Here is a 26,357-nt window from a genome sequence, read left to right as displayed (position 1 = left end):
AATGTAGCTTGTGTGCATAACTTTTACCTGCTTAACTGCATCTGTCAGGCTGAAAGGTGGCCACGTGCATGGCTTTAACTCTGGCTGAACTGTAGAAAGCCAAGCCTGACACTGTTGTACAGTATCCTGATGGTTAACATGCTTCTGGAGTTCGCGTTCCAAACTCTGGTACACCTGGAATGAAAAGATCAGTTAAGGTTATTCACACTTCAGAGACAGATATAAAAAATGTAAGATAAAATACAGGTCTCTCAATACATGAGGTGACTCTCAGTAAACTCCAACTCAGTTGAATTTTTTAGACGTTAGGTAAAATTTACAGCGAGAAACTAAGGCAGAGTTGGGCAATGTGCAGTCCCTGGCTGGATGAGATTCTCCAGGATTAGCCACTGGCAGGCTGCTGGACTCTCTATCTACCTGTGCATCTGCAGATCCATCTGTAGCTCCATCTGCTTGCAGCTCCCCTGGCCTCTGGGAATTGTGGGAAGCAGCACTGACTGGGCTGCCACTTCCCACAGCTCCCATTAATGGAGAGCAGCCAGAATACTGCTATTTAAACACTATTTCATGAAACATCAAATTATTAAAAAAATTCTAATACACATTATTCCTGTCCTACACAGAATTATTACAATATTGCACATAACAAGCTGCTTACAGTTACAGTCAATACACATTGTTTAAAAAAGACTTACCCTCTGCGCTGTGCTACATATGGCAGAATAACTGTCTCTTGTCCCCTGCAAATGGGTTTGTGTTTGTTGTTTAAATTTTGCTTGAAGATGTTCTGCACATTGATTGATCAAATAGTCTCCTTTATTTTTAAGGCTGTTCAAATGGTCTTCAAATCCTGCAATCTCTTCCATTATTGCCTAAAAAAAGTGAAAAAAGTCAAAACAAAACAAAACAACAACAAGATAAGAACAACCCAAGCCATGAAGAGATACTTTGATAAATTTGCTTCTGTGTGATGACTTGTTAATGCAACTCAATATATGCTTGAATATTGTTCTTAAATAGATGTGTCATTACATTTGATGAGAAATCTATTATGTTACAGCTATTAGACTATACAATTGATCTTAAAGCTTTTGTCACTGGTCTGTCACTTAAATCAACAGAATACAGCAAATTCATATATATACATATTTTCAAGACATACTACAAATATAACGCACTTTGTCTGAAATCAAGTAACCTTTTTTCGTTTGTCAACAGGTCATTCTCTGAGACTGTTTATCATTCTTTTTCATGTCAAATCTAATATTAGGGTCAGACTTTGATATTGCACGTAACTGATCCAAAAGTGGTCCCACTAAGAACAATGCTGGTACCTTTCAGGTCAATAGCAATTTTCCCACTGATTTCAAGAGAGCCAGCATTTCATGCAATGAAACTAAAGGACTAACCAAGAAAGGTATTAGGACATCACTATTTGGCCCATAGTTTGAAGGCATGTTGGGAAGAGGATTGTGACTTTCTTTAACTGCAGTATGCACTAACCACAGCTGTGGATTGCTAGTAATAATTATGCTTTCTATGAGAGTATTTGAGGGTATTTTATAACCTAATAACAAGAGAACATTATAATAGAATGTCTTCTAAAAAAATAGGATGTTTTTGTCCTCAGAAGAGTCAGGAATCAGTAGTGTCCTGAGGTAGGAAGACACTACTCTGCCTCATGCAGTCCATTTCTTCTCAGTATGACATAGAGAAAAATCTAATACAAAATTCAGACACATATACATAAACTTTACTTTGTCACTGCTGCTCAGTGATGGTGGGATGAATTAAATGATCTGCATGTAGACAGTGAGTGCACCAAGAGAATAACAAAAATAACCCAATCAATGTTACAGATATTCAAGTAAGTACAAAGGATGGGAAAGTTACAGCTCCAAAACAGAGATACAAATTACTGGGGTAATATTTTTAAATTTTAGTGAGCAACACATATTCAAGCACAAGACCTACCTTGTGGTTGGCTAACTGCTGAGTTATTATTTCTATGCTGCTACTTTCCATTAAGTCAGGAGTGACCAGCCTGCTGGACATCTGTAACAACCACTTTTCTACTTCTTGTAAGGCACTGTAATAATCTTCATGCTCTTTTACTTTTACTTCCAAGCTTTCAGCATGTGCCTGTAGGACCACATAAACCAACATACAATTTTTGAGACACTTTCTAGAGAAAGGATGTCAAAAGCTTCTTTGAAACCTGGAGAGTTAGTAAGAGACTGATCTTGAAAACTATTTGCTCATAGGAGTAGTGCTCCTATGCCTAGTTCACAATGAATGCATCAAAAGAACGTCTTGCCTCAGAAAGGTGTGGGGCCAATTTTATTTAAAAAATAACATATATAAAATACACTGTCAACTTGAAATGTAATTAATCCTTGTCATTTACAATAATGTCAGATGTTACTTGTAATTATCATGGAAAAGAAACAGACAAGTCCTTCAAAATATACTTTACTGTGGATTTGTACTGTTTAAATCCATATGTATATGCTTGTGTTGAAGTCATCCAGGTTGCCAAACAACAAACCTAACACTATAAAAGTGTATTGGCTATGTCTACATGGGCAGCCTCTGTTGACAAAACAGGGCTTTTGTCGACAAAACTTGCTGAGCATCTACATAGTTAAAGCGCTCTGTCGAGAGTTTGTCAACAAAACTCAGCTGTTCAGTCGGCACTGTAATACCACTCCCGGATCAGGTATAGTGCCTCTTTCAACAGTGTTTTGTTGACAGAGAGGCAGTGTAGACACTTCTGTCAACAGAGAGGGCTTATGATTCCCAGACAGCCCTGTTTGCAGAGCTTCTGGTCAGCTGTTCTGTCAATAGAGGGCAGGGCAGCTTGGCTACTCTCTGTCGACAGAGTAGCTTGGTCTTTCAAGACACTTCTATGTGTACACGTTATCTGTCTACAGAGGTGCTGCCAAGGTTTCTCTGTCAACAGTGACCTCGGTGTAGATGGAGCCATTGAGAGAAGTGCCATTTTGTTCCTGTGAATTATAACTCTCATATTTAAAAAAAAAAAATCCACAAATGTGGTTCTCTCTTCGTTTACCATAGGAAGGTGAATAGCAATTAAAATGACACTATCCAGTTTTTTTTTAAGCTTAGTACTACTGGAGGTACGCTACTTAGTACTACCCATTAAGCGCTTTAGGAATAATAATACATAACCAGAGATATGGCAGCATTGTATTTTCAAAGTATTATATACGCATAACCTAACAGAGTTACTTAACTGCTGTCTGCTGAATCACCAACACTACTGCTCCCTACATTTTGCTTTGTGATCTGAGCCATGTCTAGTTTGTGAGATTCACTGTAGGAGATGTTATTCAGAACACTTTTACTTTTAAAGTGTTACTTAAGACAATATTTTTAGGTAGTGAAATGATTAGACACATGTCTGTGCCTTGAACTTGTCTAAGAATCTACTTTGCCAAATGAAGGCTCTTCTCTAAGGCTTTATGCTCCTTCCTGGTAGAGCTGGCTCACCCCTTAACTGTTGAAGTTCAGAGAGGCCACTAACATCTTTTACTCCTACTTTGAGCTGTACATTTCAAGAGACTTCTCCCCTCATTACTCAATAATCATTTGAGCTTTTCTTTGCATAAGTAATAATTCACCTTACTGCAAAGAGCTCACATGAGACTTCAAGTACCACATAAGCACCCATAAAGGGGCTGCTACCAGCCCTCTGCATTGGGATGAAATGTCACCCATAAGGAAAGAATCTCAACTCTTTAAACAGGAAAAAAAGTTATTCATATTTTGTATTAATGTCATCAAAGGTTCCCACAGTTCCCTTGCTGACTTCTTTTACCCTTGCCGCATTGCAGAGTTCCTGGTAGTTGGCCTCAAGTTTCTGAATTTTGTCCTTTAATGTAGCATCATGCATGAGTTCAAGAAGGGCTTCTCCTTTTTCAGTCACTGATTTTATTGAAGGCTCATGGGACAGCACCATCTGCTGCACTGACTGCAAGCACAGAGTGAAAAGTTTACTGTAAATAAAATGTGGTAAGATCACTTTCCTTAGATCCCGGGCTCACAAGTTCCCCTCTTCCTTCTCATAAAGTAGAGGGCACAGCCACCTCTGTAGACCCATCCTTCCCCAACCAGCCCCTAGGGCTGTATTATGTTTTCCTTGGGGTCCCCTCAGGAATCCTGAAGGCAGCTGCAAAAAGAGAGTGAAGTAAGTGTGAGTGGGTGTGGATAGTACTATGGAGCAGATGGCTATAATCTGTAGGTTTGGGGCAGGAACCCCACTGCTTCTTCCAGGAGAGAAACCCCATCTCCCTTAAGGGGAAGACGTAAGGGGAATCTCTAAAAAGGGACACAATTTGGTCAACAGTCCACTTATTCCTGCTGTTTTAGAAATAAATAACAGGTAGCAGTGTGTGTAATGCTGTGAGATACTGGCTTCCTCATATACACAGTGATGCCTGATGGTCTCAAGCCTTTGGGACATGCTAGTTTTCAAGCAAGCATCTACAGCACTGTAGGGTGTTACAAAGACACTAATAAGATGGTGACTGACATTGCTGGAAGTTTTTATTTCTGGAGAGTGACAGAGAGCTAGCTATGTTGGTCTGTATTCTAACAAAACAAAACAGCAGTCATGTAACACATTAAAGACTAATAAAATGATTTATTAAGTGATGAGCTTTTATTATGTTGGTACAGTAGTAAATGTTAAACCTTTCTCATTTGCCTTGTTATAGTCATGGCGGATATTAGAGATATAAGGTGAATAAGACAGTAACTTTTATTGGACCACTTCTGTTGGTGAGAAAGACAATCTTTTGACACACACACACACACACACACACACACACACACACACACACACACGAGAGAGAGAGAAAGAGAAAGAGAGAGTTCTTCTTCAGGTCCGGGAAACATACTCACACCTGCCCAGAACAGGTGCAAAACCTGTAGACATCTCTTCACTATTATAACGATCAACATCCCCAACAATCCACCATTCAGGATCCATGGGTTCTGCACATACCTATCACAACATATGGTGCACATTATCTAGTGCTTAAAATGCCTCAGTAACAACTATAGAGATAAAATGAGACAATCACTACCCCCCTCAAAGGAACCCACAATGGAAAATGATAAAAGACAAAAACATCCTTATAATCTGTGAGTGAACATTTTTCACAAAACTATCACTCTTTATGATCTTTTAGAACTAATTCTCAAAGAATAACTGCACTCCACTTTCACTAAACAAGACTGGGAGTTTAAATTTGTAACATTGCCAGGCACAAAAATCATGGACTAAACAGAGTCACTGGATTTATGGCTTATTACAACAATCCGTGACCCAGGAACAAGCCTCACACTGACTGCCCCCCTGCTCCCCCATTCCCTTTATCCCTCTCTCACTGAAGGGATGTTAATGGGCCACTTCACTTTGAATGGTCCTCTGAGATGCATGTTAACTGCTTATGATAAGCAATAGGTTCTACCTGTGACACACTCTGGACTGGTTGATATTAGAAGATTATACCAGTTTACTATGTAGGTCATGGATGCGAAAAATTAGCTTCCCCGAGCAGCATTATTAAACTTCCCCAAGTCCCTATTTAGGCAGTCCTATATAAATGGAAGAATTTTTTCATTAACCTACCTATTGCCTCTGAACACACACCCTACACCAGAAGATCCATCGTTTACAGACAAGCCCTTCGATACAATGCATCTGCTCTGATCCTACTGACAGACCAAAAACTACAAGACCTCTACCAAGCATTTATAAAACCAAAGTGACAGGGCCAGATGAATACCCAGAAACCAGCTACTTCAAGATAAGCCCAAGAAGATCAACAACAGAATACCACTTGTCATCACCTCTAGCCCCGACTCAGACCCCTGCAATGCATCATTAAAGACCTATGAGTTATTCTAGATCATGGTGCTACACTCCAGAAGGCCCTAGGTGACAGGCCTGTCCTTTCCTATAGACAACTTCCCGCTGATTCCTGTAAGATTCTCACCAGCAATCACAGGCTTCACCACAGTAATACTAATCCTGGAACTTTTCCTTGCAATAAATCCTGCTGCCAACTTTGTCTACATATTTATTCTGGGGATAACACCACTGGAGCTAACCATGGCTACGTCTACACGTGAACCCTACATCGAAATAGGCTATTTCGATGAATAACCTCTACACGTCCTCCAGGGCTGGCAAGTCGATGTTCAACATAGACGTTGCGCAGCACCACATCGAAATAGGCCCTGCGAGGGAACGTCTACACGCCAAAGTAGCACACATCGAAATAAGGGTGCCAGGCACAGCTGCAGACAGGGTCACAGGGCAGACTCAACAGCAAGTCGCTCCCTTAAAGGGCCCCTCCCAGACACACTTTCACTAAACAGCACAAGATCCACAGAGCCGACAACTGGTTACAGACCCTGTGCATGCAGCACGGACGCCCAGCTGCAGCAGCAGCAGCCAGAAGCCCTGGCCTACGGTCTGCTGCACACGGTGACCATACAGCCCCGCAGGGGCCGGAGAGAGAGCATCTCTCAACCCCTCAGCTGATGGCCGCCATGGAGGACCCCACTATTTCGATGTTGCAGGACGCGGATCGTCTACACATTCCCTACTTCGACGTTCAACGTCGAAATAGGGCGCTATTCCCATCCCCTCATGGGGTTAGCCACTTCGACGTCTCACCACCTAACGTCGATTTCAACTTTGAAATAGCGCCCAACACGTGTAGCCGTGACGGGCGCTATTTCGAAGTTGGCGCCGCTACTTCGAAATAGCGTGCACGTGTAGACACGGCTCATGTGAGTTACAAGATCAATGGCACATTCTCATGCACTTCCAGCAATATTTTATATGCTACTATGTGCCAACGATGCCCTGACACTATATACATTGGACAGACTGGGCAAAACCTTCACCAAAGAATAAATGGACACACAGCAGACATCAAGAAACTCAATACACATAAGCCAATCAGTAAATACTTCAGTGGAGTGGGTCACTCTGTTAAAGACCTGAGAATTTGTGTCCTGGAGCAAAAAGAATTTAAAAACAGATCAGAGCAAGAAATTTGTCAGTTGGAATTCATATTCAAATTTGACACATTAACACGTGGTATGAACAGAGACAACAATTACCCCACACGTTACAAGGACTGCCTCCCTTCCTTTGATGCTTGTAATTATCCCAGGCAGGAGTATTAACATCCCTTCATCCTTCATCCCCCTCGTATGCATTTTATTTGTCAGTTTTTAATGCAATTTTTTTTGGTCCTCTGTACTCATAAATGTCAGTCTGTATTGAAAATGAGATTGATCTGATGAAGTGGATCTGTCCCATGAAAGCTCATCACCAAATAAATCATTTTGTTAGTCTTTAAAGTGCTACATGTCTGCTGTTTTGTTTTGCTGAAGTACAGACTAACACCGCTACTTCTCTATTACCTCTCGGAGAAGTTGACTACCTATACAGACAGAAGAATCACTCTCTGTTCCACTGCAGCTTCCTCTGAGTACATTTCCCAGATCTGATGGAGAGCTCTCATTAAGCTCAAAAGCTTGTTTCTCTTACCAACAGGCGATGGTCCAAAAAGAGATCCACCCACGTGCTCTCTGTAAAAACCATTTTAATTCTTAATATGTTATACTATTTTTAAAATTACTTAAAAGCAAAGGAGCCGGAAGATTGATGCAGGAAGATTGATCTTTCAGAGTTTGACTTTGCATGTCTGGTATAGACACAGCAAAATCGATCTCTCTGGGCTTGGCCCTCGACCCCTGTACTTGATGCTATTGTGTGGAGTAAGAGACGTTGGTGTGAGCCTAAAAAGTCTACACTAGGTAAGAAAAGTCTAAACTAGGTATGAAAGTCGATCTGGATACGTTAGTTCTAGCTACGCTAATGGCGTAGCTGGAAATGCATGTCTGAAATCGACTGTCTACCCTAATGTAGATCTAGCCTTAGTTAAAAAAATTACATCTCAGAAGAGTTATGCATTGTGCTTCTGATGTCTCATACCAAAAGAGGCCAGATTTTTTCAGACGACTTAATAAATGAACTGGCATTTTAAATTAGCCAAACCTGGTGAGAGCAAATTCTGCTTTCAACTATATCAGCATAAAACTGATATAATTTTAGTGTAATGGAAGAGAAAATTTGTCTCGCTTATTTTGTCAGTAAAACTGTAATGCTAGTAGATTGATTCTAGGTCCCTTCCATCTGTATTCAGGGTTAAAATCAACGGTGATACAAATAAGAGTGTATAGTACATTACCTACGCTAGCGGGCCTTGTTGACTGAGAAATCTTACATACTTTAGAAATCCAAAGTAAAGGCACAACACAAAGGTGCATCTACACTAGCCCCCTACTTTTGGAAAGGACATAGTAATGAGGGATTTCAGCAGATGCCCATGAGGTGCTACCATGAATATGCAGTGCCTCATTAGCATAATGGTGGCCTCATATGATTTGAAAGTGCTGCTTTTGAAATGCATGCTGCCCACATAGATGGTGGCCTTTTGAAACAACCCCCTAATTTCAAAAGCTCCTTTTTCCCATTTGGTTTTGGGAAGGAGGGGCTTTCAAAGTTCTGGGGGGTCTTTCTGAAAGGCCTCAGTCTACATTGGGTGGTGTGCATTCTGAAAGTGGCGCTTTCGAACTGCATCTGGCCACCATGACACTAATGAGGTACTGCATATTCATGTCACCGCCTCATTAGCATCTGGTGAAATCCCTCATTTTCATGCCCCTTCTGAAAAGAGGGAGCTAGTGTAGATGTAGCCAAACTGTAATCTATATGTAGACCAGGGGAAGTTAAATGAGGAAATGTGTAAGTTACACATGCTACACACGTAATTTACACAAAGAGATCGCAGTATATAGTTATGTAAGCAACAACCAGAGGTCTTTCACCATCCTATTAGCTGCTTTTCCTGCTACATCGTTTCACTTCCATGCCCCAAAACATTTAAAACTTAAATAACTTAACATCATACAATTTATATCATAATTTATGTCACCTCTGAATATGGTCTGAAGGTTTCAGGTTAGTTTTCATTGTCTTTGTGGTAAATTGATTATAATACTATTTCCCTTTTATTTAGAAAACTTAAATATAGCAAGAAAACAAAAGCATAACCAGGAAATTTTTGCAGTGCCAGAGAAGTTCTAGAAGACTGCAAGTCAAATTCTATTGCCACATAAATTGATAAACTCTCTACTTATTCCATGGAAATGAGAACAAAAATTGGCCCCGATGTGTAAACTTCAAACATGGAATACTTATTATGGTACTCAAATGCTACATTTGGATGCTTACCCTGGTTTCCTGGCATAGATACTATGCATTTATGATTTGGGTATCCTGATGAAGTTGCTCATTGAATTTATTAAATTGAGAAATGGACATTAAGGACTTCTCTAAAAACTTACCTTGTATTTGGATAACTGGGCCTTCTTCTCATATAATTCAGTTTTGGGCTCCACTTGTGAGCGCAAGATGGCTTGGTATTCTGTCATCCACTGAGTCTGTGCCTTGTATTTGTCTGAGAATTCCTTTGACAAGTGGAGACACTTCTCTAAGGCCATATGCTCCTTCCTGATTGAGCTGGCCAGCTCTTCAAGCTGTTCCATGTAATCACTGATCTGTTTCCGTAACTGGTCAACTTTATTTCCCTCCATGTATTTCATAGCCCGATCACCCTTCTCACGGGCAGATTTCAGCAAACTGTGGCCTACATCCATCTCACTCAAAAGAAGCTGTAAAGAAAAACATGGAGCTTAACAGAGAAAATGGATGGAGTCTTTACCCCTTTCGTTTTCCCTTGCTAGTAGCATCTCTTTGCCATTACACTTACAGCAACGTTTTTCTCAAACTACTGAGGACAAAGAAACTGAGCAAACTTCTTACTGAGGGATGGTGCCTGCAGTATCACAAAGAGGTTCATTAGCAAGGAAGCTTGAAGAATCTTGCACTCGTGCTGTTTATGATGTAATTCAGCAAAATATCGTATTGTAAAATCCCCAGTATTGAGGATCTGGACTTCTATTGCTTTTCATAACCAAGAAACTCACTTTAAAATAGATAACTGAAAAGGTCAAATTCACTGTCCTATTTTATTGCAATACAATATAGTGCAACAATCATATGTTTTCTCACAAAGGTTATTATTTCAGAGGCTTGCTTAAGTGGAATAGATAGAAGAATATATAATCTTTCACTCTCCACTACTTATTAAGAGGAGCTAACTGGAAAAACAAAACACTTTGCATCTCAGAAAGAAATTAAAGTTTTCCTTAATTTAAAGATAAAATGTTTTTAAATCATGCAATTGAAATCAGCCAGTGGTGATGAAATTTCAGGGGCTGAACTTGGAAATTTTATTTACAAGGTGTATCAAATACACAGTGCACAATATAATGTGGAAGAATTGAAAGCTGTTCTTTGGCACAATAGGTTTAAATATTGCAAGGACACTGAGGTATTCATTCACATTTATGAGGTACAGTGCAAGTTCTATGGGAGAAAAGGAAGAGTTTTCATTCCTACGATACATTTCTATAATAAAATTTATATCAGAGGGTCTTATTTTAAACTAAATCAAACTGTAAAACACCTTCTGTTAGAAGAACAGGATTGTACCATTTGGCGTCCTCCAAGAATTTCATGATGAACAGTTACAAATTATTCATCTAATGTCATCAAACTCTACACACCAGGAGAACATCTAATTTTACACCCAATTCTTTCTACGCAGCCCACTACTCTGGACTGTTGAAATCGGAATTCTGAGCAATGGTGAGTGCACCATTAAATGTGAACGAATTTATATAATTTAGTTCATGAAGAACAATGACTAACGAATACCAAGTTCAGGTTTACTGTACCTCTAGTTTCTGCATTTTCTTCTCCGTTGCTGTTTTATCCACTACATAACTCTTGGTTACCACATTTGTTAAGTTCTGAGTAGTGGCCCCATACCAGTCTGTGTAAGTGCTGAAAGCTAATTCTGACTCTTCCATGCTTCTAATTTCTTCTTCCAGGAACTTTATTTGTTCCTTCAAACAAATGTTGGAAACAGAAAATGAAATGCTTACCATTGTCCATTTCTTGACATGAAAATGTTTACTAAAAGCAAAAATACACTATTGTATGAAAAAACAATCAATTTAATAAGCTCATTGACTTGTAATTAATTCTTTTCATATCCACCTGATGACTTGTTTCACAGGGGTTTACTGTATTCTCTTTTCAATGTGTGTATAGCAATGTTAAAATGGAATAATATTTTAGCATTAAAGATACAGGTGACAAAATTCTATTTTATAATTCTGAGCAAATTTAAGCTTGGTCTACACTAGGAACTAAGCAGGTGAAACATACACACCTCTAACCAACACAATTAAAATAACCTAACCCCATCAGTAGACAGCTCTCTTCTCTGCTGGGACAGCCAAGAGAGGTATCAATCAGTATCCCCTGGGAGTGTATTTTTTTATGGAGATTACACAACTCTCTGTAAGAAAACAGAATGGGACTACCAACGCACATCACATAAACTGCTAATCACCCATGATATGGTGACAATTTATCATTCCTACAGAAGCTGTCTGAAAGGCCATTTTCCTGTTAACACAGCCCTGAACCATCTAGTTCACTGAAATCTAGAGAGGGAAGGGTTCCCGTACATGCACATTAAATGACTGAGGATCCTGTATATCAGTGAATAAATTTGTGCTCATAATGCCCAATAAAAAAGACCTGTGTCTCTTCCTCAGCTGACACTGCAGAATGTTGTAATGAAGGCATTTCCATCACTCACCAATACATGAAGAATAAGTGCTTGGTACCGAGAGGTGAGCTGGGTAGCTTGATTTCCCAGCCTACTGGTAGTATGACTTTGCTCCAGGATTTGCTGAGCTAATACCCCAACTTCCTCAACGTCATCTTTGTAGACTGTTATTTCTTCATGCCACTTCTGAGTCAAGATTAAAAAAAAGACATTATCAAGCGTATGTGATTACAAGGGAAATGTAGTAGTTTACTCTGGTCAGCAGCATGGAGACACAGCACAGCCACACGAGAATGCACTGGGTTCAGTTGGACTGCTGATCAAGAAAAGAATTGACTCCACTCCAGTTCCAGGACTAAACTCTTCTCTCAGTTGTGCCTGTTCACCCTACAGGCAAACTGAATTTCAGATCCAACAATGAGATGACAGGCTTGGCAAAATCATCTCTTACCTGTAAGCTGAGCAAGTTTGCTCTGGGCTCCCTGAGAGATAATGGCAATGTCATACTTATCATCATTTTAAAGTAGAACCACACTCTAATGTGTAAGCCATGTGAGATCCATACAGTGTTTCTCAAACAGATGCACAGTAGTTACCTTCATTTGCTGTAGTTGCATCTCTTTTGTTGCTCTGTCAGACTGCCGCCCAGTCCTGATATTAACTTTCTCCTCCAGGGTCTTAAGCCAGTCATCTACTGTCTGAAACTTTTTCTCCATTAACCTCAGTCTGCTCAGATTGGTGTTTAGCTGGGTTCTGGCCTCAGAAAGTTTGTGCTGGTAAACCCGCCAATCCTGTTGCATGGACTCCAGTGCTCTGTCTTCTGTCTGGGGTATGCCCCAAGGTAGCACCTCCTCCCTGCCATGGAGTGCTGCATTTAGTAATGCCTGTCCTTCTGCACAATTGACCTGTAACTCCTGCAAGTTTACAATAATAGGAGTAATTTGTTCACATTTTACATTACCAGTGGTAATCTTGTTTTGCAGAGTCAATAAAACCCTAGCTCCACTGAAGTCAACGGCAGAACTCTCTTCGACTTCAGTGAGGTCACAATATCCCCCAATGTATTTGAGGCTGTGTACTTTATACCATCTAGATCAGGGTGAGCAGTAAAACGGTGGTCGTTCACTGGAGTTAGTCCCTGGCAGGTCACTCCTGCTATATTTACATGTACCTCTGCAGGTACAGGTGACTGCAGCTCTCACTGGCCACTGATCACCGTTCCCCGCCACTGAGAACCCTGGGAAGCAGCGCAGAGCAGGACACCTGTTCCTGCAGCTTCCACTGGTCAGGAACAGTGATCAACAGTCAACAGGAGCTGTGATCACCTGTAACTGCAGGGGCACATATAAATCCAGTGGCAGCAGCCTGCCAGATGTGACCCTGGGGAACTAGATCCAGCCCAGAGGCCGGTATTTGCTCACCCCGATCTAGATGTTAGTATGGCCATGAACATCTTAACACAGCTTGGCAGAGGGATTTTTTTGACCTGGTCACTAGTGATGCTCAATGAATCAGAGGACACTTTTATAGCCAAAATGTGCTGCATGAGCTGCCAAGCTTATCACCACCTCCAATCATATGTCATCTTTGCTGGCATGGGAATGAGGGGTGCCAGAGGCCATTCAGCCCACCCTTCAACTCCAGATTTTCAGGCTGGCAGCCAGTACCCTACTAGCCTGCCACTGTGGTAACTTTTAGAAATAAATCTGTCTCATTAGAATCCTAGACCTGTTTTCCATTGCTGTTAGCCAAAGGCTTATTTTTGCCCTTTGTTAGTAAAAACAGCCACGAAAGTTTCCACTTTTTAAACAAAGTTGATTAATAAAAAGCATACAAAAGCAGGAAACAGCTGGATTGGAAAAGATTTATGGCTCAGAGTTTTTAGTAATAAATATGCCCGTACTTTCAATGTATATATTTCATATACAATTGCAAGCTAATTCCCACATCCATCATAGTTAAGAATCACAACATGCTGGTTTTCACTCTGCTGCCCAGTCCTGAAATTAACTTTGTCCTCCAGGGTATTTAGCCAGCTTGGATATGTTGAGACTGCAATGCAAGTTTGTCACAAATCCATTTGATACCAAAATACACTAACTAAATTACAAGGTATGACGATTCCCAGTTTCTTGATGAAGACAGTTTGCGGCTATTAACTCAGGAACGCTAAGAAAATGGCTATAATAAAAAAGCCAAGTAGGGACCATGTGTTCAAACACTGCAAAAGAGAACAGAGCAACCTGAAACTTATATTTCTGTTCACAATTATTGCTACTTTCTTGAATTGAAAATATTTGTAATGCTATAATTTTGTAGAGCAATGTGTACACATACCCATAGACTTTAATTCCTTTAAAAATCATAGTAACTGAGAGAAAGCCATGCTAGTCTATATACTATCAAAACAAAAAAGCCATCAAGTAGCACTTTAAAGACTAACAAAATAATTTATCTGGTGAGCTTTCATGGGACAGACCCCTTCTTCAGACCATAGCCATACCAGAACACACTCAATATTTAAGGCACAGACAACCAAAAAAGTAATCAAGGTGGACAAATCAGAAAAAAAAATTATCAAGGTGAGCAAATCAGAGAGTAGAGGGGCAGAAGAGGGTGGGGGGAAGCCAAGAATTAGATTAAGCCAAGTATGCAAATGAGCCCCTATAGTGACCCAGAAAATTCCCATCCCGGTTCAAACCACGTGTTAATGTTTCAAATTTGAATATAAAAGAGAGTTCAGCAGCCTCTCTTTGAAGAGTGTTGTAAAAATTCCTCTTCAGTAACACACAAACTCTTAAGCCATTAACAGAATGGCCCACTCCACTAAAATGCCGGCTAACAGGTTTGTGGATCTGGAGTGTTTTTATGTCTGTTCTGTGCCCATTAACTCTTTGTCTAAGAGAGTTTGAAGTCTGTCGAATATACAAAGCATCTGGGAATTGTTGGCACATGATGGCGTATGTGATGGTTAGTTGAGAAACATGAGAATGTGCCCGTCATGTGCTACGGGGTATCGGCTCTGGGAGGGGACTGGGCTCTAGCAGAGAGGTTGGGGCATGGGAGGGTCTCGGAGTACTGGACACGGGATGGATGCTCCCCTCTGGCAGCCTCCACAAGCACTTCCTTGGAGGCATGGCCTGGAGGCTCTGCTGCAAGCAGGCACATTGCCTTCATCTGCAGGCACTGCCCCCTGCGAGTCCTATTGGCCCCAGTTCCTAAGAAATAAGCTGGGAACTGTGGAATCTGCACTCAGGAAGCAGGGAAGAGACCACATGGCTGCAGAGCTGCCTGGCCACACCTCCACCAGCAACAGCAGGGACCGGGAGTCACAAGCAGAGGCTGCTGGTGGCAAGTGCCTCCCTACCTGAGGCCCCAAGCCTCTCCTGTATGCCAAGCCCCCTTCCAAACCCACACTCACTCCCAGAGTGTGCCCTGCAGCCCTTTCCATGCCACAGCTTTCTGCCAGTCCTGCACCAACTATGCTATAAACCAGACTTTCTGTGCATATCAGAAATGCTGGTTAATTGAGCTTACGGGTTGGTGAAGAGCCTGATAAAAGGCCTTTTACTGTACTTAGAAAGGGATAGATGATAAAGCAGAAAATATTGTCATGAGTCTATATAAATCCATGGTGTGCCCAGACCTCGAATACTGCCTGCAGTTCTGGTTACCCATCTCAAAAAAGATATATTAGAATTAGAAGAGGTTCAGAATAGGACAATGAAAATTATGAGTGGGGGGTCGGAACAGCTTCCAAATGAGGAGAAATTACAAACACTGGGACTGTTAATTACACAAAAAGAGATAATTAAGATGGGGAGATTGAATAGATAAAATCATCAATGGTTTGGAGATGCTGAAGTGTTATTTACACCTTCATAGAATCCAAGAAGTAAGGGTCAATAATAAGCTTAGGGTTTAAAACAAACAAAAGGAAGTACTTCTTCACACAACACACAGTCTACCTGTGCATTTACTGCCATGGGATGCTGTGAAAGCCGAAAGCCTAAGTGGTTTCAAAAATGAATTGGATAAGTTCACATAGGACAGGTTCACAAGTGACTTTTAGCCAAGAGGGTCACAAACATGACCCTATGCTCTGGGTGTCCCTAAACCTCCACCTGCCAGAAGCCGTGACTATATGACAGGGGAGGGTTCACACAATGACTGCACTGTTCATTCCCTCTGAAGCACCTGGTGTTGACCGCTGTCCGAAGATAGGATATTGAGAGAGATGGACCAAGAGTTTGACTCGCTAGGCTGTTCTTATGTTCTTAAGATGAGTTGGTAGCCTGGAGGTGATTTGTTTGTCCCTTTGGAGGGAAGGGGATTTCACCATTAATTTCATTGGAGCCCAGATTTCATTCTCATTTTGTACTAATACAAAGGGTAGCATATAGCCACCTCATTTGCAGCCAGAAATCAGGTAGTTAGACATAAAGTCAATGTCACAATTTGTGCCTGCAAATAGGAGGGTCTCTTGAAATCCACCTGAAAAATCAAGGACTGTGCCTCTTTTACATGTCTAAAACATATTTTAAAAAACAGGAAATAATGGCATTATTGTGCATGACATTTTTCCCAAGATAAATAAGGAATACAATCTCTCTATCATGCAATTATTGCTTCTGCATTTTACAAGTGGAATTCTTCTAGACTGAGTACCACACATACTATACCTGTAGATCTCGGAGTGTTGACTCATGTGTCTGAGCATCACCTTCAAGATACGATAAACGTTCAAGTTTTTCCTGCTCCTTTTCCAGCCATACTTCAAAGGCCTTCAGTTTTCTTTGGTATTCGTGATGTAAGCAAAGCAGTTTCTCAGATTTGGTTACAGCCTCCTGTTTGTTAAAAATACTTTGTCAGAGCCACAACCAACTCAGAGATCATAAATCTTAGAAACAGGCTACACAGTTTGGGACCTAGAGCTGAGCTTTCTCAAAGTTTAGGTGGTCTGGATTCGGGGGATGTTTTGTGTAATTACAGAAAGAGAGGGCACATCAGGTGCAGATTTGGAGAGAAAGTCTGGCTATTTGGATCTGGTCTTTTGGTTTGAGTACATTTCTGCTTCCAGCACTGATTAATACTAACAACAGACCTGATTTTTTATCTCATTTATTTTGTCTTTAAATTAGTGCAATTCTGGTGACCTAACTGGAATTGTTCTTGGAATCTGGCCAATTGTTTCCTTTAATTCAGTCCCTTGTCAACTACATAATAATATTCTACCTCCTATTTAGAGTGTACAAATAGCTTTCATTATGGAGAGTCTCAAAGTGTTTTGCTGTATCTACAGTTGACTTTGCTGATCATGAAGAACTAGACTCTGAATCCTATGTTCACATTTATGAACAAATCACTTCCATGATTAATCCCTCTGATTTCATAGTCTGGCCCTAAAACACTGCCATATCTGGGGCCTGACACCACAGCTGTCATATGTCAGCATTACTACCCAACAGAGTTTCCAGAGTCAAAAACTAAAAGATTATCTGCAACTGAAACTGCAGGGGGATTTCTGTAATTGCCAGCAGAGGCATTTAGTCAAGGCACTAGGGTTAAGTCTCAAGGCTTAGTAAAATGCATCACATGATCTGTGCTGTCTCCAACAGGTTTAGGCTTCAGTTTTATGGCTCATCTAAAAGACAGCACCTCCCTCACAGTGACACAGCATCATGCTTCAGTAGTGGTTTAGGAATGACTGAGAATCCTCCAGGCTATTATTGCACCTAGGTTTCCTGTCCACATTTTGTCCAGGCCCTCACTGGTTATTTTAACAGAAGTTACAAAACCACAACCCAGTGTGAGATGACTACAGAGGAGTTTCTGCAAGTACACATAATTTCGTAAAGCTGATGTTTTTTAAGAGATATTTTATTAAAACTGCTTCAGCCTTCATGAGTCTGTGACATAAAGCTTTCCAAAACCCCTTCTGGGCTAGTGTGTTGGAACTCATCAGTACTGACAACTGAGTGCAGCACTTCCTGTGATGTGTCATGTGGCAAAGACGTCAAGGGGACTCCGCTCAGTAATAAGCACTAAATTTAGTAGAAACTGTTTGTAAAATTACTCCCTGGGTGACCTCCCTGATGGTTTGTCTAGTGTTTACATTTGCTGATGACATCCATTCACAGTAAAACAAAAATCCTGACTTGTATTTGCACTAATATTTTTAAGGTTTTGGTCTTGTTGAGTGAGATCGTAGCTTTATGCAAGTCAATGAGAGCTTTGCTTTTGAATTCAATAGAATCAGATGAATTAAATCTGTCCCTCCAACTGTACGCATTAAAAATTCTGAGATAAACAAACAAAAGGATCCTCTCTCCCTTTTCCTCCACCATCAAAACAACAACAAAGAACAGGGGAGCACTGCCAAGATAAAATGTACCATTGTCCTGTCTTTGAGGAGCCTGTATCGCTCTTGGAGGTCCTGGAGTTCAAGCTGCATTACATAATGCTCAGTCATGCCAGTGCCTTTTGCTTCAATGGTCTCTAGTAGGCTGCTGTGACTCAACACTTCTTCCCTGAGTAACTGCAGAACACAGAGTAAATGAACTGGTTTACTGATGATCCATATCTAAACAAGTCTAGAGATGGTGTGCGTGTTTGTAAGGTAATTAGTGTTTTTATTTGATAGTCTGTTACCTACACAAGTTGCTCTAAAAGATTCCCAGTAGGTCAGCACCAAGTGACAGTGGAATTTTTCCACTGAATTCATTATGGTTCAAGATACCCCAAGCACAAAACTAATTTCTTCCACCTTGAGATTTCTCACATAAACATGTAGCAGCCCATTCATTAGGAAATCCCCTCAAAGCCAAGAACACCTATTAAACAAGAGCTCTGCTGTACATGTCCTGCAAAGAGGACAAAAGTGGGAATTAATTACACTCAACATGTTAGTCACATTACTTAACACACCTCTGAAAAGCATTCAGATACTAGAGTGGTTAAGGGTTGGGAGGGAGAGACAGAGAGAGAGTGTATGTGTAAAAACTGTATGGACTAAGACTTCACAGGTGAAATAATAGCAATACTGACATGGCATGGCAACTAATAACCACGTGGCTTAGGCACCTGAGGCTTCACTTTGACCCTTGCCACCTCTAACTAGCTATTTATATCTATCGTATGCCTGACTCAAATCACACTGTTATTTAAGTAAATGCAGGATCTGACTATAAAGCAGGATGTGTTTGATTCATTGCTGCCCAGCACTCTATGTAGTTATAAACACTAGTGGGTGCTGTAAAGTAAAACATGTCTGTTCTAATTTGGCAGCATGTTGTGCCACTTAGCACAAGAATATGAGAAAATGAAGAATATAAGCTTGAAGATTTCTCCCTAAAGCATTTTTTGGTCTGTTAGCCAAAACTTGAAATTTAAACCACACTAGACAGCAGGATTCGTTTTCTGGCAGAATGCACTGGAACAGAGTTCTGGCACTTTTTTCTGTTAGAACACCAGAAAAATGTTCACCACTGGTCCCACAGCAACACAGGGATGAAGTAGGAGCCCCTGTCGGTCCCACAGCAGTGTGAACCAGGGCAGAAGCCTCCGCAGCAGGGCAGGACCGCGGCGGCAGGACCGTGGCAGCAGCCCCCACCAGTCCTGCAGCAGCGCAGGGACCAGGGCATTAAAACTGAATACCCTAACCCCTAAGAAGAATCTTTCGACTTGAATTCCAGCTCCTTATTTTTGGGGGAAAAAAAAACACTGCTAGAAAGGAAATCTGTCCATGGTACAGTGCTGGGTAGGTTCCACCTCCCTCCAGTAACTAATTGCTGTTGCTGCAGAATTTAATGAGGAAACAGGATTTCAATCAGAACAGCTGTCTGCATGACTGATTTTTAGTGTGTACACCAGGATAATATCTAGGTATCAGATACATGTATGGCTGTTCAGACATCACTGCAATATTTACTCATACCACCAAGGAGCATTTTTCTTAAGACTATAGTAACAATAAACAAACCTTTGCTTTACTGAGGATAGCTGTTTTTTCCCTCAGCTCTGCACACTGTCTTTCAGAAACATTCAGGCTCGCTTCTACTTTGTCCATCCAGCTGGAAAATTTACGAACATCATCCTGGTAACTTGTCCATTTGGATAGAGCTCCTTCCAGCTGACTAAAAATTAAAAATGTGTATCAGTTGGTATTCATTATCTCATGTTCTTTTAGCCGTGAAATAATGAGATAAACAGAGATTCAAGTTTTTGGTTTGTTAGGGGGCAGAATGAAAGGAGGCATGTAATATGCTGAACTGTCCCAGAAAAATTGCAGAAAACTGTAACCTACTAATTACCTTGGTTAGCTAATCTACAGACGGGCACCAATATTGAGGTTACTTGACACATCCAAAAAGAGACAGTAAAAGACATTAGTGAGGGACACAGCATGCTTACAATCCCAGCCTATCCTGTAACCATGTGTCCACAAGTAAAGCATGGTTTAAAGGAACAGAACTAATAAGTCTTGATTTTAAGTTACCTACTCTAGATCTCATAATACATTAGGAAGCTCAGACTATCTATTAAAAACAACAACTCTAAACCTGGAACCAACCCCTGCAACAAACCTCAGTGCCAACTCAGCTTATACATCTACACCAGCAATATCACCACGGGACCTAACCACATTAACCACGCTATCAGGGGCTCTTTCACCTGTATATCTACTAATATGACATCATGTGCCACCAATGCCTCGCTGCAATTTATACTGGCCAAACTTGACAGTCTCTATGTAAAACAATAAATGGATACAAATCAGACATGAGGCATAGTAAGATATAAAAACCTTTAGGAGAACACTTCAATCTCCCAGGACACTCAGTAACAGATTTAAAAGTAGCAGGCCTACAACAAAAAAATTTCATAAACAAACTCCAAAGAGAAATTACTGCACTGCAATTCATTTGCAAATTTGACACTATCAACCAAGAGACTGGGAGTGGTTGGCCAGCTACAAAAGCAGCTCCTCCTCTCTTATGTTCACACCTCCACATTAGCTACTGATAATGAAACATATCCTCCATGTCTGAACTGACCTGATTTCTCCTCTCTTGATGTGCATAGCTCCACATTAATGGCTGATAATGGGCCACATCCTCTGTAAGTGAACACACCCTGTCAGCTCTGGCCCTCCCCTTGACTGGGATTCCCTCTTTAAACCATCCTTTGGAACCCCGCCCCCCCAACTCATACATCTGACGAAGCAGGTCTTTGCTCACGAAAGTTTGTGCTCCAAAATATCTGCTAGTCTATAAGATGCCACAGGACTTCTTGTTGTTTTTGAAGATACAGACCAACTTGGCTACCCTTCTGATAAAATCTATTGACAGCCTTGGTTGTTTAAAACTTGGAAACATTTGTAATTAATGATACTGTATCAGGCCACATTTTCCTATGTTTTTCTTTTATTTAAGTATCTTATTAAAGTATTATCACCAAGACTGTCATCGACAATGATGGAATTTCTATCATAATATTTTGCACAGCATTTTTCCATCTTCTGAGGTCATGAGTATGTTCCAACAGGTGTCTAGTGCCAAATTCTGTTGAGGTAAGGACCTACCAGAATGTGACCCTTCATTTTCCTAATATAATTTATTCATACTGTATCAGTCTGTGGTATAAAATCCAGTAATTAAAAAATGGAAGGAAATGCAAAATGCCTGAAAATAAAGCTTACAATCTAATTATTAATACAGAATCAATTTTAATGGTAACAATAATGGCATGTTTACATAGCAAATTAGCGTGTGGCAAGCCAAAGGCATGGTTCTACAGTGCACCAGCTTCCCACACAATAATTTATTCCACAGACACATGCAGGGAAAATCCAAAACAACCCTGAAGCAAAATCCACAAGAGCAAGTTACAGCGTGGCAAATTGCAGCGCTGTAGGTTCACATCCTGGCTTGCTGCACACTACTTTATTGTGTATACGGGTCCTTAGACTATAATTATATTCCTGGTTAAACTCATCACTAAATTTCTCTTAGTCCAAGTATTATGCTTATAATTATATGCCATGTTTTTGTAGCTGTGTGAGTTCCCGGACAGACCAGGTGGGTGAAGCAACACCTTCTACTGAACCAACTGCTATTGGAGAGAGGCAAGCTTTTGAGCTACAAAGTTCTTCAGGTTTGGGAAATATACTAACAGCGTCACATCTAAAAATAATCTATATGTCCAGTGTCTTTATAAAACCATGATCTTTATTAAACTATTATGATTTCAGATCTGAAGAGGAACCCTGTGCGGCTTGAAAGCTTTTCTCTCTCATCAACATTAGTTGGTCCATTAAAAAAGATTACCTCACCTGCCTTGCCTCTCTTGTAATTTTACAACTTCTGTAGATAACACTAATATTTTCAAATGCGTTTTATCACCTGCTGACATTCCCCACTCATATCTCATTGTACCTTTTACAGTGAATGAAAGAGGACAAGAGAGAAGCCCATGTCTCCTTCAGTGTCTGTAACTGTTGTCCAATAACAGGCATTCCCTCCTGAGATGTGTTTTGCAGAACAGATTCTCCTCTTGTTAGCAGCATTTTCATCTGTATTTCCTTCTCTTGCTTCACTGATAGCAGTCCCTAAAAAGCAAACAGATCTAGTTTCGGTCTTACTGTTAGGGCATGCATGTTGTCCTCCTCTTTCAAGGGAGAGGAAATTGTTAATACACGTTCCTGGGAAAGGAGCTGCTACACTAAACTTTGAATGAATTGTACAACTGGTTTAACAGCAGGGTAGGCCTAACAGCTGCGCCTGGCTAGTGAAGCAGGCCTTTCAAACAACAGGGTCTGGGCCATAAAAGAAACCATAGCAATAATGGCGATGGAGTGGGGAGGGGAGAGTTTTCCAGGAATCTGGACAGAAAGTGCTTCGCTGTACAGATTTCAGACCTGAACACTATAGAGTACAGACTGGGACAGTGCTGGGAAACCTACAGCTCACGTGACCCACTTGGGATCCACCTGCAGCCCGCAGACCCCTGGCTTCCTCTAACCCCAACACACCTTTTGCTCACTGGGGCACCAGAGCCCTAGCCTTCCTAAGCCTCCCCCTCTCCCTCCCAGCATGTCACAATGGCACGAATCACCTGATTTGGGTTCTGCCCCCCACTCCACTCACTCCTGCCCAGCTCTGGACCTCCCCACAACACTGATATGTCTCAGCTTTCGAACTCCAGTGAGCCCGGTATTGCCAGCTCCCACAATTTTTATCGCCTCTTGCAGCACTTGGTATTTTTTCTTAATCCCCACCTCCAGGAGTTGTGTACTTATAGGAATTTCACCGTTTATTATGAATTAAAAAAAAGTGACTTATACAATGTTAGTTACACAATACAGCACTCAGGCCACTGGTAGTATTTGAAAAACAACATGAGTGTGCAAATAAAGACAATATCATACATTCTCCCTATAGCCTTAGCTAGCCATGTATAATCTTGAAATTTTTTCTTTAATACTTACGCCACCTTCCATGTCACAATGGTCTGATATATCTTTATTGCAGGAACTGTTTAAACTAATCCCTTTTTACCCTGCAAAGGCAACATTTTTCCAAATGTTCTGAAGTGAATGAAAAGTTGTTTGAATTTTGAGAACTAATAGTGATGCCTCGATTTCATAGCAATTGGAATAATGTGTCCTATGTGTGTCATCTTTGTAGCATTAGTTTACATACCTCCAACTTTAACATTCTGCTGTCCAGAACACTTTTGTCTGCCGTGGGGAGACAGTAAGATTCCAACATATGAACAGCATCAGCCATCCAGTCCTGGAGGTCCTTCATGCTGCGAGAGAACTGGTGGTGCTCTGCAACAATCCTGTCCATTCTGGAAACCTTCTCCTGAAATTCATATATAAATTAACACCACCAACCATTTCCGTGATTGTTCTTACTCATTACGCAATTAAAGTTTTAGATGCCGGTGTCCAAACCACGTCTACCATATTTCATGCATATGTTACATGCTCATATGCACATGTGCAGTTATCTGCTTGGCACACACAAACATGAATGGTGCGTGCACTATGTTATGCATGTGACAATTTTACAAATACTCTACTTAGTCACCAAATTAGATGATCTGGCTCTTCAAAATACTCCCTTTTTTCAGTCTAGTTGGTGTATAAATAGATCAACATTTTTAAACATATCCTTGCCCTAAAAAATGTATATTAGCAAAAATATCGGAAGGACCAAGTTTTAAGAGGTTTTTTTTTTAATTGTAAAGTACGTTTCCATTTATACGCCTTAGATTGATAGATTCCATATTCCAAAGGGACCACTGTGATAATCCAGTCTCCCCACCGCTCTAACACGGGCCATAGAACTTCTCCAAAATAATTAGGGAATATATTTTAGAAAAAATATCCAATCTTGATTTTAAAGTTGTTAGTGATGGGGAATCTATAATAATGCTTGATAAATTGTTCCAATGGTTGGTTACTCTCCCTACTAAAAAAATTGTGCTTTACTTGCCATTTAAATTTGTCCACTTGCCATTTTCACCGATTGGATCATATTATTATACTTTTCTCAGCTAGACTGAAGAGCCCATTATTATTACAATCAATTCACCTCTTAATCTTCTCTCTGTTAAGCTTAACATGTTGAGCTTTTGGAGTTTATCACTGGGTAAGGTGTGCCTTCTAATCCTTCAATCATTTCTCATGGCTCTTCTCTGAACCCTCTCCAATTTATGCATGCCCTGCTTCAACTGTGGCCACAAGAGCTGGACATGATATTCCAGCAGTGATCACACAAGAATCCAATAGACAGGTAAAATAACCTCTCCTTTCGTACTCAAGAGTCCCTTGTTTATGTACCCTGGGATCACATTAGCAGCATCACACTGGGACTTCATGTTCAAGAAATTATCTGGTCCCACCCCAGCCCATTACATTTCACTAAGATACCCATATAGTGAGCCCAATAATTTGAGTTTGACTAAAGTGTATCTTGTAGAAAGGCTTCCATCTTAATTTCAAGACATCAAGAGATAATCCACCACTTTCCTTACTAGTTTTTTCCAATAGCTAATTTGCACCTAATTTCTCATTTGAATTTGTCTCACTTTAGCTTCCAGCCACTGGTTTTTGTTAGGCCTGTTAACATCTTCTTGCACCCTTTTCTTTCACATGTGGACCTTGCCTTCCCTTACCAACGATTTTATCACCTCATGATTGAATTACTTAAATATATTTCACACAGGGCTGCACCTGATCACTCACAAACTTTTGGTAATTCATAATGGCTAAGGCTGCACTAGCAGCATCTGTCGACAGATGTTTCTGTTGGAAGAGATTTTCTAATAAAACGTCTGTCGACATAGTGGGGCCACATACAAAACCAGATCAGAAGACCGAGCCACTCTGTCGACAGAGAGTGGTCGGATGGCCAGATCCCCTCTCAATAGAACAGCGGACCGAAAGATCACCAAACAAGGATGCCTGGTGAACTGGAAGTCCTGTCTGTTGACAGAAGGCCCCCAGAGCATCTGCACTGCTTTTTTGTCAATAGAACCCATCCACAAAGGTGCTCCTCCTCATCTGGGAGAGGCAGAGAGTTGTCGACAAAAGTACATTTTGTGTGTGGACACTCCACCAGTTTTGTTGACAAAACCCCAAACTCTCTACTGTAGCCATAGCCAATGTGAGCACACACTTTTGCAGAAAGGCATCTCACAGCTTTTTATACACAGTGGCACTATGCTGATGCTTTGAAAAAGGATCTTTGTGATTTCCCCAGCCCCTCCCACTCCAGTATGGGAAGGTACACACCACCTGTTCTTTGTGACTTCCCACAAACTCCACACATTAAAATGTGCAAGGAATTGCATTAGTTTCATCTTGTGAAAATTTCCCCCTATACCTCCCCACCTATGCCTTTTCCCTTTCTATGTTTATTGTTCCCATGGTTTGGCCCTATATACTACATTTTTACATTATATGACTATTAAATTTCTTAATATTCTATTTTCATACACTAAGTTGACAAACTAAGTTAGTAATTATTAAAAACAGGAATGATATTCAATTAAATGGTTCCCAATAACATACTTCTAATATTCATAAACGCTTATACTACAACTTGAACCTCTCTAATCTGGAACTCTCTCATCCCGCAAACTCCGTAATCTGTCATGATTTTAGTTAGCTGGACAACCACTTATCACGGGTGTGGCCAAGTTTCCTGTGGTCCCTTAAAGTTTGCTTCCAGCCACCAGTCCTGTCTCTCAGTGTTCTGTGCTGTTATTTAGCTGTAATTGACCCCTAAATGTCTTCTAAGAGCCCAGTAAGCAGTGGAAGTATTAGCAATGTACAAGAAAATATTGACCTCTTTTGGTCCGGCAAACTCTCTTGTCCAGCATTGGTCAGGTCCCAAGGGTGCCAGGCAAGAGAAGTTCAACCAGTATAGTAGTGCCTGTTGTCTCTGAGATCAAGCCCCCTCATCCCCCACCACGGCAATGATAGGCAGCATATGAGTGATGGTCCTTGTCCTAAACAGCTTACAG

The 26,357-nt window shown here is 40.8% G+C and overlaps 1 protein-coding gene across 1 annotated transcript in view; it reads right to left on the bottom strand.

Annotated features, from left to right (window-relative positions):
- The window catches only part of SYNE1 (spectrin repeat containing nuclear envelope protein 1), a 415,690-nt gene that overhangs the window by 231,243 nt on the left and 158,090 nt on the right, over positions 1–26,357 (bottom strand). The window contains exons 58-70 of the mRNA XM_074990362.1: positions 23,522–23,686; positions 22,256–22,428; positions 19,801–19,954; positions 18,214–18,357; positions 16,502–16,666; positions 12,416–12,733; positions 11,850–12,005; positions 10,915–11,085; positions 9,460–9,786; positions 3,842–3,994; positions 1,975–2,142; positions 696–872; positions 28–174 (exon numbers count right to left, since the gene is read on the bottom strand). Of these exons, the coding sequence (XP_074846463.1) occupies positions 28–174; positions 696–872; positions 1,975–2,142; positions 3,842–3,994; positions 9,460–9,786; positions 10,915–11,085; positions 11,850–12,005; positions 12,416–12,733; positions 16,502–16,666; positions 18,214–18,357; positions 19,801–19,954; positions 22,256–22,428; positions 23,522–23,686 (2,418 nt within the window). The remainder of the gene's footprint in view (positions 1–27; positions 175–695; positions 873–1,974; positions 2,143–3,841; positions 3,995–9,459; positions 9,787–10,914; positions 11,086–11,849; positions 12,006–12,415; positions 12,734–16,501; positions 16,667–18,213; positions 18,358–19,800; positions 19,955–22,255; positions 22,429–23,521; positions 23,687–26,357) is intronic.

The sequence above is a fragment of the Carettochelys insculpta genome, chromosome 3 (genome assembly GCF_033958435.1).
Source record: "Carettochelys insculpta isolate YL-2023 chromosome 3, ASM3395843v1, whole genome shotgun sequence".
NCBI lineage: Eukaryota > Metazoa > Chordata > Testudines > Carettochelyidae > Carettochelys > Carettochelys insculpta.
Note: the sequence above shows the minus strand (reverse complement) of the source record. Positions and strands in the feature narration are given on the sequence as shown.